This window comes from Hemiscyllium ocellatum, chromosome 6 (genome assembly GCF_020745735.1).
Source record: "Hemiscyllium ocellatum isolate sHemOce1 chromosome 6, sHemOce1.pat.X.cur, whole genome shotgun sequence".
Classification (NCBI taxonomy): domain Eukaryota; kingdom Metazoa; phylum Chordata; class Chondrichthyes; order Orectolobiformes; family Hemiscylliidae; genus Hemiscyllium; species Hemiscyllium ocellatum.
In genome coordinates this window covers 123821853-123834320 of record NC_083406.1, presented here as the reverse complement: position 1 = coordinate 123834320, position 12468 = coordinate 123821853, and the positions used below count along the sequence as shown (strand labels likewise).

Sequence of the window (12468 nt, the reverse complement as noted above, 5' to 3'; positions counted from 1 at the left end):
TTCAACTCCCCCTCCCACTCTGCCAAGAACATGGAGGTCCTGGGCCTCCTTCACTGCTGCTCCCTCACCACCAGACGCCTGGAGGAAGAACGCCTCATCTTTTGCCTCGGAACACTTCAACCCCAGGGCATCAATGTGGACTTCAACAGTTTCTTCATTTCCCCTTCCCCCACCTCACCTAGTTCCAAACTTCCAGCTCAGCACTGTCCCCATGACTTGTCCGGACTTGTCCTACCTGCCTATCTCCTTTTCCACTTATCCACTCCACCCTCTCCTCCCTGACCCATCACCTTCATCCCCTCCCCCACTCACCCATTGTACTCTATGCTACTCTCTCCCCACCCCCACCCTCCTCTCACTTATCTCTCCACGCTTCAGGCTCACTGCCTTTATTCCTGATGAAGGGCTTTTGCCCGAAACGTCGATTTCGCTGCTCGTTGGATGCTGCCTGAACTGCTGTGCTCTTCCAGCACCACTGATCCAGAGAATTCAATTATATTATGGTTACTCTTTCCTGGTGACTCCTTTATTATAACGTGAATCAACCCTTTTCATTGCAAAATACAAGACCTGGTCACCATTTTGTTCTGTCAAATTCTAGAATGTTTTGTTTACTAGTTTAATTGAGAAAACTATGTTGTCTAAAGTTTGTGAACACTTCCTCCATAATATATAGAGACACAAAGCCTTACATCACAGAAACAAACCCTTCGGTCCAACTTGTCCACATCGACCAGATATCCCAATTTGCCAGCACCGGCCCATATACCTCTAAACCCTTTCTATTCATAAACCCATGCAGACGCCTTTTAAATGTACCAGCCTCCACCACTTCCTCTCGTTCCACACGTACACCACCTTCTGTGTGATAAAGTTACCCCTCAGGTCCTTTTGAAATCTTTCCCCTCTCACCCTAATCCTACGATGATTAAAGTCTCCAATGATAACCCTTTCATCCATGTTTCATTTGCTTAAAGTTTCCCAACAATCCAAACACAGTTTGGGATCTATAAACCAAACTCTCACCAATAGCCCCTGCTCTTTCTCAGCCGCACACAAGCTAATTCTCACCAACATCTATCTGGTTTTTTCTGTCAATGCTCCTATATACCATTCCCTACCAGCATCCAAATTTCCTGATCTGGTTACCTCTTTATGAAGCCAACCACCTGGAATGTTATTTCCCAACCGTAGTCACGTAGTGCCATGGGAACGGATCAGACCATTCCATCTCCCCCGTCACTCAGAATGCATCGTGTCTCTTACTGAAGTTTCACAATTTCAGGAAGGGTCTTTCACTGTGACATTGTAAGAGACACCAATATCTAGTTCCCATTGAGACTCGCTGTGCTTTCCTGACCATTCCGATTACACCGACCCAATCACTGAACCAAACCATCACTCCTGCAAGGGCCTGTTGGCTGGACAAGGGATGGAGAGTTACCCAGGACAGACAATGGCTGGCTGCTCCTGAACACTGTCTGTGTGACAGCCCCCTCCTCCCCCTCTCACTCTGCATTGTGACAGCCCCCTCCTCCCCCTCTCACTCTGCATTGTGCCAGCCCCCTCCTCCCCCTCTCGCTCTGCATTGTGACAGCCCCCTCCTCCTCCTCTCACTCTGCATTGTGACAGCCCCCTCCTCCCCCTCTCACTCTGCATTGTGACAGCCCCCTCCTCCCCCTCTCACTCTGCATTGTGACAGCCCCCTCCTCCTCCTCTCATTCTGCATTGTGACAGCCCCCTCCTCCCCCTCTCACTCTGCATTGTGACAGCCCCCTCCTCCCCCTCTCACTCTGCATTGTGACAGCCCCCTCCTCCCCCTCTCACTCTGCATTGTGACAGCCCCCTCCTCCCCCTCTCACTCTGCATTGTGACAGCCCCCTCCTCCCCCTCTCACTCTGCGTTGTGACAGCCCCCTCCTCCCCCTCTCACTCTGCATTGTGACAGCCCCCTCCTCCTCCTCTCACTCTGCATTGTGACAGCCCCCTCCTCCCCCTGTCACTCTGCATTGTGACAGCCCCCTCCTCCCCCTCTCACTCTGCATTGTGACAGCCCCTTCCTCCCCCTCTCACTCTGCATTGTGACAGCCCCCTCCTCCCCCTCTCACTCTGCATTGTGACAGCCCCCTCCTCCCCCTCTCACTCTGCGTTGTGACAGCCCCCTCCTCCCCCTCTCACTCTGCATTGTGACAGCCCCCTCCTCCTCCTCTCACTCTGCATTGTGACAGCCCCCTCCTCCCCCTCTCACTCTGCATTGTGACAGCCCCCTCCTCCCCCTCTCACTCTGCGTTGTGACAGCCCCCTCCTCCCCCTGTCACTCTGCATTGTGACAGCCCCTTCCTCCTCCTCTCACTCTGCGTTGTGACAGCCCCCTCCTCCCCCTGTCACTCTGCATTGTGACAGCCCCCTCCTCCCCCTCTCACTCTGCATTGTGACAGCCCCTTCCTCCCCCTCTCACTCTGCATTGTGACAGCCCCCTCCTCCCCCTCTCACTCTGCATTGTGACAGCCCCCTCCTCCCCCTCTCACTCTGCATTGTGACAGCCCCCTCCTCCCCCTCTCACTCTGCGTTGTGACAGCCCCCTCCTCCCTCTCTCACTCTGCGTTGTGACAGCCCCCTCCTCCCCCTCTCACTCTGCGTTGTGACAGCCCCCTCCTCCCCCTCTCACTCTGCATTGTGACAGCCCCCTCCTCCCCCTCTCACTCTGCGTTCTGCTTCTCTTCCAGTTTGTGGCACACCCGATTTGTCAGCAGGTGCTCACCTCGATCTGGTGTGGGAAGCTGACCTGGTGGAGAGGCAGCAAGACCATCTCATTAGTGTTTGTCTCATTTGGAATGTTCCTCACCATGCCCCTGCTATGTATGTTCTACTGGATTGCCCCAAAATCTAAGGTAACGGTTCGCAGACACCAGGGGGTCAACACTGGGGGGCAGGGAATGTTAGACATTGTGGGGGAAATGTGAAATGTAATGCTCAATCAGCACTGACCCTCCGACAGTGCGGCACTCCCTCAGCACTGACCCTTCGACAGTGCGGCGCTCCCTCAGCACTGACCCTCCGACAGTGCGGCGCTCCCTCAGCACTGACCCTCCGACAGTGTGGCACTCCCTCAGGACTGACCTTCTGACAGTGCGGCAGTCCCTCAGCACTGACCCTCTGACAGTGCGGCAGTCCCTCAGCACTGACCCTCTGACAGTGCGGCACTCCCTCAGCACTGACCCTCTGACAGTGCGGCACTCCCTCAGCACTGACCCTCCGACAGTGCGGCACTCCCTCAGCACTGACCCTCCGACATTGCGGCGCTCCCTCAGCACTGACCCTCCAACAGTGCGGCGCTCCCTCAGCACTGACCCTCCGACAGTGCGGCGCTCCCTCAGCACTGACCCTCCGACAGTGTGGCACTCCCTCAGCACTGACCTTCTGACAGTGCAGCACTCCCTCAGCACTGACCTTCTGACAGTGCGGCACTCCCTCAGCACTGACCCTCCGACAGTGTGGCACTCCCTCAGCACTGACCCTCTGACAGTGTGGCACTCCCTCAGCACTGACCCTCTGACAGTGCGGCACTCCCTCAGCACTGACCCTCTGACAGTGTGGCACTCCCTCAGCACTGACCCTCTGACAGTGCGGCACTCCCTCAGCACTATTCTCCGACAGTGCGGTGCGCCTACATCCTTACAGAGGCACATGGATTGATGATGTGAAGTTCGGAATAGCTCTGGATCTCTTTGCTTGTCATTGCTGAGAGACTGACGAAGCTTCCTGTGGGAGTGCTCCTTTCCTGCTCTCCTCCCTCGGCCTTTCCATTGACCTTTCCCTCCGTTGCCTGTGTTCTAGCTCGGACAGATTGTGCGTACTCCTGTTATCAAGTTCCTCCTTCACTCATCGTCCTACATCTGGTTCCTGGTCCTGCTCCTGGTGGAGTCAATCATCGCTCAGCAATTCCGGGATGTGTCGTCGTCCAGGAACCAGCCAATCTACGTGAACTCCCTCCACATGGTTTGGGTGGTGGGTGAGTTACTCTCTCGGTGGTCGTTCTGTCAGAGCTGACTGTCGTGTCCAGGAGGGTGGAGGGCAATGAGAAACCTCAAATCACAACAAAACAGGTTGTCAACATTGAGCAGATGCAGGCCATTCAGTCCATCATCGTCTGCCCATTCTAGCTCATGGCTGTTCATCTACCACAACCCCATGTCCCTGTCCTATCCACACACCCCTCTTGACATCCTTTATATTGAGAAATCTCTCAGTTTCTGCCTTGGAGAGACTCACTGACTGAGTTCACACTCATTCTGTGGAGAGAATTCTAAAGAGTCGGAGTGAAAATGTTTCTCCCCATCTCGGCCCTAACTGGCTGATGTTTCATTTGGGAGTGTGTTCCCTGGTGTGGACGCCCCGTGTCTTCTCTAACCCCACACGGCCTGGCCCTTTCAGGGTTTTGGAGCTTTCAATGAGGTCATTCCTCATTCTTCAAAACCCCCAAGAGCAGCCAGTGCCAGTCTGCTCAGTCCCACACCCACACTCCCAGCAATCCGTCTGGTGAACCACCCTCCAGGGCAAGTCTCTCCTTCCTTGGGCAGAACGAGCTGATCTTCACACAGTGCAGTCTCACCAAACCACAGTACAACACCGTAGGGACAGTCAGAAATAGGGAAATTGTAATGGGGGAACCAGGAGAAGGTAGTGGTGAGCACTGCTGCCTCACAGCACCAGGGTCCCAGGTTCGATTCCAGCCTCAGGCGACTGTCTGTGTGGAGTTTGCACATTTTCCCCGTGTCTGCGTGGAGTTTGCACACTCTCCCCGTGTCTGCGTGGAGTTTACACACTCTCCCCGTGTCTGTGTGGAGTTTGCACACTCTCCCCGTGTCTGCGTGGGTTTCCTCCCAAGGTTGACCTCTCTCCATGTTTGGTATCCCATGGCCGTGGGAAATGCCGGGATGCTCTTCGGAGGGCCAGTATGGGCCGAACGGCCTGCTTCCACACTGTCGGGATTCTATGAATTAAATACATACTTTGGGGGATTGGGGACTGAGTTCGAGGGTCAGCCATGATGATATTGAACAGCAGAGCAGGTTTGAAGGGCCGAATGGCCTCCTTCTGCTGTCCCAATGTTTGATGTTTCTTTGTAACTGCAGCAAGACATCTTCACTCCTGGACTGACTTGCTATTGGTGGGGAAAGCCAGCACTCTCTGTCCGTCTGTCTGTCTGTCTGTCCGTCCGTCTGTCCGTCCGATATTGTGTTGACTGGGGAAATCTCGGAGACAGGGAAAAAGACAAACAGACTTAGCACCTTTCACAATCCCAGCCCCTGCACTGGCAATGAAGTACATTTTGACCTGTCTTCAGAACAGGGAAAGTGCCAGGATGTGCACAGCACGATCCCAGTACACAGCTGACAATGAGATAATAACCAGGTGGTCTTTCTGGGTGTGAGGAGGTTATTCAGCCTGTCATCTTTGTTCTGGCTCTGTGGAAGAGCTCTGCCGTAACTGGTGTTCCCTTGCTCCTTCCCACTGCCCAGTGAGCTGTCCTCCCTCAACTATCTGTCTGATTCTCATGTCAAAGCTGCAATGAGACCAAGCCATGTCCCCTTTGAAAGCTGTGGGTTCCAGCTCCCAGGATCCCCTTTCGTTGATTCTCTGCGATCTGTATCCCCACTGGTGGCTGACCCTCTGCCCACAGCGAATACTCCCTCCTGTTTCCCTGATCCAAACCCCCAGTCATTTCAAATGTCCCTGTTGAATCTGCTCTTCACCTTCCCCTGGTCTATGGAGGACAAGCCCAGTTTCTCTCGGGCCCTCCCAGGGAATCATTCACATCCCACTTTCTGGAGACGAAGAGGCTGAGAATTACATTCGACAGGTCGAGGGCGGGTGTCTGAGAGCTTTGTGAAGGGACAGAGGCCGAGGGCGGGTGTCTGAGAGCGTTGTGAAGGGACAGAGGCCGAGGGCGGGTGTCTGAGAGCGTTGTGAAGGGACAGAGGCCGAGGGCGGGTGTCTGAGAGCGTTGTGAAGGGACAGAGGCCGAGGGCGGGTGTCTGAGAGCGTTGTGAAGGGACAGAGGCCGAGGGCGGGTGTCTGAGAGCTTTGTGAAGGGACACAGGCCGAGAGCGAGAGTCTGAGAGCTTTGTGAAGGGACACAGGCCGAGAGCGAGAGTCTGAGAGCTTTGTGAAGGGACAGAGGCCAAGGGCGGGTGTCTGAGAGCTTTGTGAAGGGACAATCACTAACCAGTATGTTCCCCCATTGACAGGGTTTTTTTGGTACGAGTGTAAGGAGGTGTGGATTGAGGGCTTACGCAGCTACCTGCTGGACTGGTGGAACTTCCTGGATATCGTTATTCTCAGCATGTACCTGGCATCGTTTGCCCTCCGCATTGTCGTTTACCTCAGCGGGCAGCTCTACTGTTTGGCGGATAGTGCATCTTACTACTGTTTCTACTTTACAGACGCTGGTGAGTGTCACACACCAACCCTCATTGTTACTGACCCTCCCCAGCTCGGTCTGGTAACAACATCGCAAACACAGGGGGCAACTCCACCCACCACATCCCAACAATATCATAACACGAGCTGGGAGATTTACTTCCTCCTAACCTCCTGATAGTTGTTTGCCTGTGATCCCCAATGACCTCACGATCTGATAGTTTGAGCCCTATCATTGGATTGAGACTGAGTTGTTCTGATGAGAGTTGTTCTGGTGTCAGTGAAATGCTGACTGTTTCTCGCTCTCCCGATACTGTCTGACCTCACGTGTTCCTCCAGGGTTGGTGCACCTTCTCAGATTTCCAGCATTCTCAGATTCCTTTCCTTTCACATTCTGATATCTAGATCTCAGGAATAGAGAACCCACGCCGCACCAATCCTATTCTGTGGGAGAGATGAATACCACCTCCTGCACGCTCTGTCCCTGCTGAACATTTCTAAGACCATAGAGATAGAAACAGGCCATTCAGCCCATTGATAGGGTCCTGGCTGATCCCACATTCCTCACATCCCCGTTCTCCGTAATCCATGATTTCCCAACTGATCGAAAACCTAAATAAAAACCGAAATAACTGTGGATACTGGAAATCAGAAACAAAACCAGAAGTTGCTGGAAAAGCTCAGCAGGTCTGGCAGCATCTGTGGAGAGAAATCAATGTTAACGTTTCGGGTCTGGTTACCCGGCCTCAGAACTGAGTTGATTTATTTTCACAGATGCTGCCAAACCTGCTGAGATTTTCCAGCAACTTAGTCATAGAGTCATAGAGATGTACAGCACAGAAACAGACCCTTCGGTCCAACCTGTCCATGCCGACCAGATATCCCAACCCAATCTAGTCCCACCTGCCAGCACCCGGCCCATATCCCTCCAGACCCTTCTATTCATAAACCCATCCAAATGCTTCTTAAATGTTGCAATTGTACCAGCCTCCACCACTTCCTCTGGCAGCTCATTCCATACACGTACCACCCTCTGTGTGAAAAAGTTGCCCCTTAGGTCTCTTTTATATCTTTCCCCTCTCACCCTAAACCTATGCCCTCTAGTTCTGGACTCCCCCACCCCAGGGAAAAGACTTTGTCTATTTACCCTAACCATGCCCCTCATGATTTTATAAACCTCTATAAGGTCATCCCTCAGCCTCCGACGCTCCAGGGAAAACAACCCCAGCCTATTCAGCCTCTCCCTGTAGCTCAAATCCTCCAACCCTGACAACATCCTTGTAAATCTTTTCTGAACCCTTTCAAGTTTCACAACATCTTTCCGATAGGAAGGAGACCAGAACTGCACATAATATTCCAACAGTGGCCTAACCAATGTCCTGTACAGCCGCAACATGACCTCCCAACGCCGGATACGGTCAACTCCTTGTGAGCTCCTGCATGCAGATCTAAGTTTCCTATTTCCTGCAATCGTTCTACACTCTTTAACCTTAATAGCATTATTTTTAAAATTATTTTGCCGCTGTTTACCCACTATTTACTATCGATGCTACATAACCCTGTGACCTGCCTGTATTGCTCACAAGACAAAGCTTTTCACTGGGACTCGGTAAATGTGACAATAAATTCAATTCAATTCAATTCAGTGATAGAGTGTGTAAAGGGGGTTGCTTGTCTGTGGTGTCTGGGTTGTGTCTAACCGATGGGCTCTGTTGTAGACCGCCATGAATGGAGACAGGAGGACCCCCAGATGATCGCTGAGGTACTGTTTGCAATCACCAGTATGCTGAGCTTAGCCAGACTGACATCCATCCTACCAGCTCACGAGACCCTGGGAACACTCCAGATTTCCATCGGCAGAATGATTGACGACATGATGAGGTTTGGAACGTTCCAGGATTGAGGCTTGTTCCTGTATTGGGGGAGTAACCACTAACTGACAGAGCACAGGGTCAAAGGAAATGGGACGTAGAAAATCTCTTAGCCGTCACCCTCTCACTTTGCTGATCCATCTCAGTGCGGGATCTACCGACACAGGCTCACACTCTGTCCCCAACGGAGAGAGTAAGGGTAAAACTGGGGGGATAGGACACGCAAACCACTATCGACAACTGACCCACCCCCTCCTCATATCCTTCAAATCCCATCTACACAGCCTGCCTTGTATCCCTCAACTCGATCCCCACCCTCTCTCTCCCCGTGACCCTCAGTCCCCAACCTCTCTCTCTTCATGTCTCTCGATCCCCACCCTCTCTCTCCCCGTGACCTCAATCCCCAACCTCTCTCTCTTCATGTCTCTCAATCCCCACCCCCTCTCTCCCCCATCCCTCGATCCCCACCCTCTCTCCCCCTCGTGTCCCTCAATCCCCACCCTCTCTCCCCCATCCCTCGATCCCCACCCTCTCTCCCCCTGTCCCTCGACCCCCACCCTCTCTCCCCCTCATGTCCCTCAATCCCCACCCTCTCTCCCACTCGTGTCCGTCGATCCCCACCCTCCCTCCCCCTTGTGTCCCTCAATCCCCAACCTCCCTCCCCCTCGTGTCCCTCGATCCCCACCCTCTCTCCCCCTCGTGTCCCTCAATCCCCACCCTCTCTCTCCCTTGTGTCCCTCAATCCCCACCCTCTCTCCCCCCCGTGTCCCTCTATCCCCACCCTCTCTCTCCCCGTGACCCTCAATCCCCACTCTCTCTCCCCCGTCTCTCGATCCCCACCCTCTCTCTCCCCGTGACCCTCAATCCCCACTCTCTCTCTCCCCTGTCCCTCGATCCCCACCCTCTCTCCCCCCCGTGTCCCTCTATCCCCACCCTTTCTCCCCCTCGTATCCCTCGATCCCCACCCTCTCTCCCCCCCGTATCCCTCTATCCCCACCCTTTCTCCCCCTCGTATCCCTCAATCCCCACCCTCTCTACCCCTCGTATCCCTCGATCCCCACCCCGTCTCCCTGTATCTCTCTATCCCGACCTGCCTATGTTGTCTCCGATGTGAGTGTGGGACGTGGTTTAGCTCTCTCTCTGAATGGGAATGATGAACTCTTTCTCTTTGCAGGTTTATGTTTTTACTGATGATCATCCTGACTGCCTTCCTCTGTGGAATCAATAACATCTACGTCCATTACATCGATCTGGAACGACTTGGAAAGTACGGCAACTGTCTCTGGAACCTTCTCTAGACCCCTTTCTATAACCCTCACTACAATCTGCTCTGGAACATTCTCTCTAGATTCTCCTCTGGATTTCTGTCAAGACCACTCTCTAGAAGTTTTTCTGGAACCTTTCCTCGACCTCTCTCTAGCACCTTCTCCAAAATTCTCATACTCATCTCACTAGAACCGTCTCTAGAATCTTCTCTAGAACCTCACTGGAACCTTCTCTGGAAATCTAGAAAACTCTCTGGAACTCGTTTGATCCCATTTGTAGCTAAGTTGTGATTTTTGGTACTGGAGGAGGGGGAGTGGTTGATAATTTAGCCAACCCAGATATAGGCCCATGGTAGTGGCCAATACGGTGAATGGTCATGTCAACCATACAATTGTCAAAATGAGACAGAGATCTGAGGGAGAGGTCAATATACAAATCATTCAAACTTTTATCAGAGATGTTTTAAAACACCAAATCCAACACTGGGGGTGCATTGGGATTGGGATGGAATTGATAAACTATTAAGTTTCTGTAAATTCCTACCAATCACAGTGAGAGTGCCAGGCACAGGTCTACCGTTCCTATCCTGGAGTGAGCTTAGACACACCATTACCATGAGAGCTGGACAGAGACCTGCTGGGTCTTCATAACGGAAATCTGATACAGAGAGCGTCACCACGGGGAAGAGACCCTTTGGCCCATCGAGTCTGTGCCTGTTAAAAATGACCACCTGATTCTTCGGAGCCATGTTTCTGGGACAGTTCTGAATCAGGAGTAGATGTGGATGAGCTGAAAATGTGTTGCTGGTTAAAGCACAGCAGGTCAGGCAGCATTCAAGGAACAGGAAATTCGACGTTTCGGGCCAGAGCCCTTCATCAGAATTTCCTGTTCCTTGGATGCTGCCTGACCTGCTGTGCTTTAACCAGCAACACATTTCCAGCTCTGATCTCCAGCATCTGCAGACCTCACTTTTTACTTGTAGATGTGGATGATTCAATCTGTAGCAGAGTCCAGGGCTCAGTCCCCGGTAAATCCAACCAGGAATTCAGGAGAAATTCCTACACTGGTGGGCGGGGGGGTGGGGGGGGGGGGAGCCGGCATGTGGGACTCACTCCCACAGGGAGTGGGGGGAATGGGGGACTCATTCCTACAGGTGGCGGGGTGGGGGGAATGGGGACTCACTCTCACGGGGAGTGTGGAGCAAATTGTGTCAATAACATAAAAGGAAGCTGGGTAAATAAAAGATGGGGAAAGAAGTCCCAGGGTATGGTCAGGGGGGAGACATAAGGGGGAGAAGGAGGAGCTTGTCAGGGAAGTACCATCCTCGGTTTTGTCCCGTACTGTGTGATTTGATGTACTCTGTAATTGGTGTGTGTTTCAGTCAGGATGGATTCAGTACAGAGGATGTGGAGGTGCCAGGGTTGGGCTGGGGTGGAAAGGGTTAAAAACCACTCATCACCAGGTTAGAGTCCAACAGGTTTAGGTGGAATCCCTCGGTTTCCAAACACCGAAAGCTATTGGGGGAGGATCATAGGACACAGAATTTATAACAAGAGATCATTGTGTCATAGAACCGATAGGATATACTGAACAAGCCAAGATTACTGTTCAGTCTTTCATCTTTTAGAATGAATTGCAGGTTTCGGCTCATTAATATGTAAATCCCAGAACGTCTTCCAAGTCACATTCTCAGCAGAACGTTAGGTTTTATAAACAATGTACAGGACAGTCTCACTAAACCAGCCGAACCTGATTTCTGATGATATGAAGATTGTAGCTAAGGAACAAAACAGAAACTCAGCAGGTCTGGCCGTGCTCAGAGAGAGAGAAACACAGTTAATGTCTCAATTCCAGTTACCATTGTATATAACTGAGGAGGGGCTGGGGGAGGGGCTGGGGGAGGGGGTGTGGTGTTTGTTGAGGAGGGGGTGGGGTATTTGTTGAGGAGGGGATGGGGAGGGGGTGGGGGTGGAGTGGAGTGTTTGTTGAGGAGGGGCTGAGGGAGGGGGGAGTGGATTGTTATGGAGAGGCTGGGGAGGGGATGGAGTGTTTGTTGAGGAGGGGTTGGGGAGGGGAGGAGTGTTTTTTGAGGAGGGGATGGGGGAGGGGGAGGGGGTGGAGTGTTTGTTGAGGAGGGGATGGGAGAGGGGGTGGGGTGTTTGTTGAGGAGGGGATGGGAGAGGGGGAGGGGTGTTTGTTGAGGAGGGGTGGAGAAGGGGTGGAGTGTTTGTTGAGGAGGGGGTGGGGGAGGGGGTGGAGTGTTTGTTGAGGATGGGGTGGGGTGGGGGAGGGGGTGGGGTGTTTGTTGAGGATGGGGGTGGGGTGGGGGAGGGGGTGGGGTGTTTGTTGAGGAGGAGTTGGGGAGGGGGAGGGGTGTTTGTTGAGGAGGGGTGGGGAGGGGGTGGGGGTGGAGTGTTTGTTGAGGGGGGTGGGGTGTTTGTTGAGGAGGGGGAGGGGGTGGGGGTGGAGTGTTTGTTGAGGGGGTGGGGTGGGGGTGGAGTGTTTGTTGAGGATGGGGTGGGGGAGGGGGTGGGGTGGAGTGTTTGTTGAGGAGGGGGTGGGGTGGGGGTGGAGTGTTTGTTAAGGAGGGGGTGGGGTGTTTGTTGAGGAGGGGCTGTGGAGGGGGTGGGGGTGGAATGTTTGTTGAGGATGGGGTGGGGGAGGGGGTGGGGTGGAGTGTTTGTTGAGGAGGGGGTGGGGTGTTTGTTGAGGAGGGGGAGGGGGTGGGTGGAGTGTTTGTTGAGGATGGGGTGGGGTGGAGTGTTTGTTGAGGAGGGGGTGGGGTGGGGGTGGAGTGTTTGTTAAGGAGGGGGTGGGGGAGGGGGTGGGGTGGAGTGTTTGTTGAGGAGGGGGAGGAGTGTTTGTTGAGGAGGGGGAGGGGGAGGAGTGAGGAGGGGGTGGGGGGAGGG

General features: G+C 53.4%; 1 protein-coding gene across 1 annotated transcript in view; it reads left to right on the top strand.

Annotated features, from left to right (window-relative positions):
• The window catches only part of trpc2b (transient receptor potential cation channel subfamily C member 2b), a 47029-nt gene that overhangs the window by 18622 nt on the left and 15939 nt on the right, over window positions 1-12468 (top strand). Inside the window, exons 4-8 of the mRNA XM_060826932.1 lie at window positions 2726-2890; window positions 3837-4011; window positions 6251-6451; window positions 8141-8303; window positions 9468-9560. Coding sequence (XP_060682915.1) covers window positions 2726-2890; window positions 3837-4011; window positions 6251-6451; window positions 8141-8303; window positions 9468-9560 — 797 coding nt within the window. The remainder of the gene's footprint in view (window positions 1-2725; window positions 2891-3836; window positions 4012-6250; window positions 6452-8140; window positions 8304-9467; window positions 9561-12468) is intronic.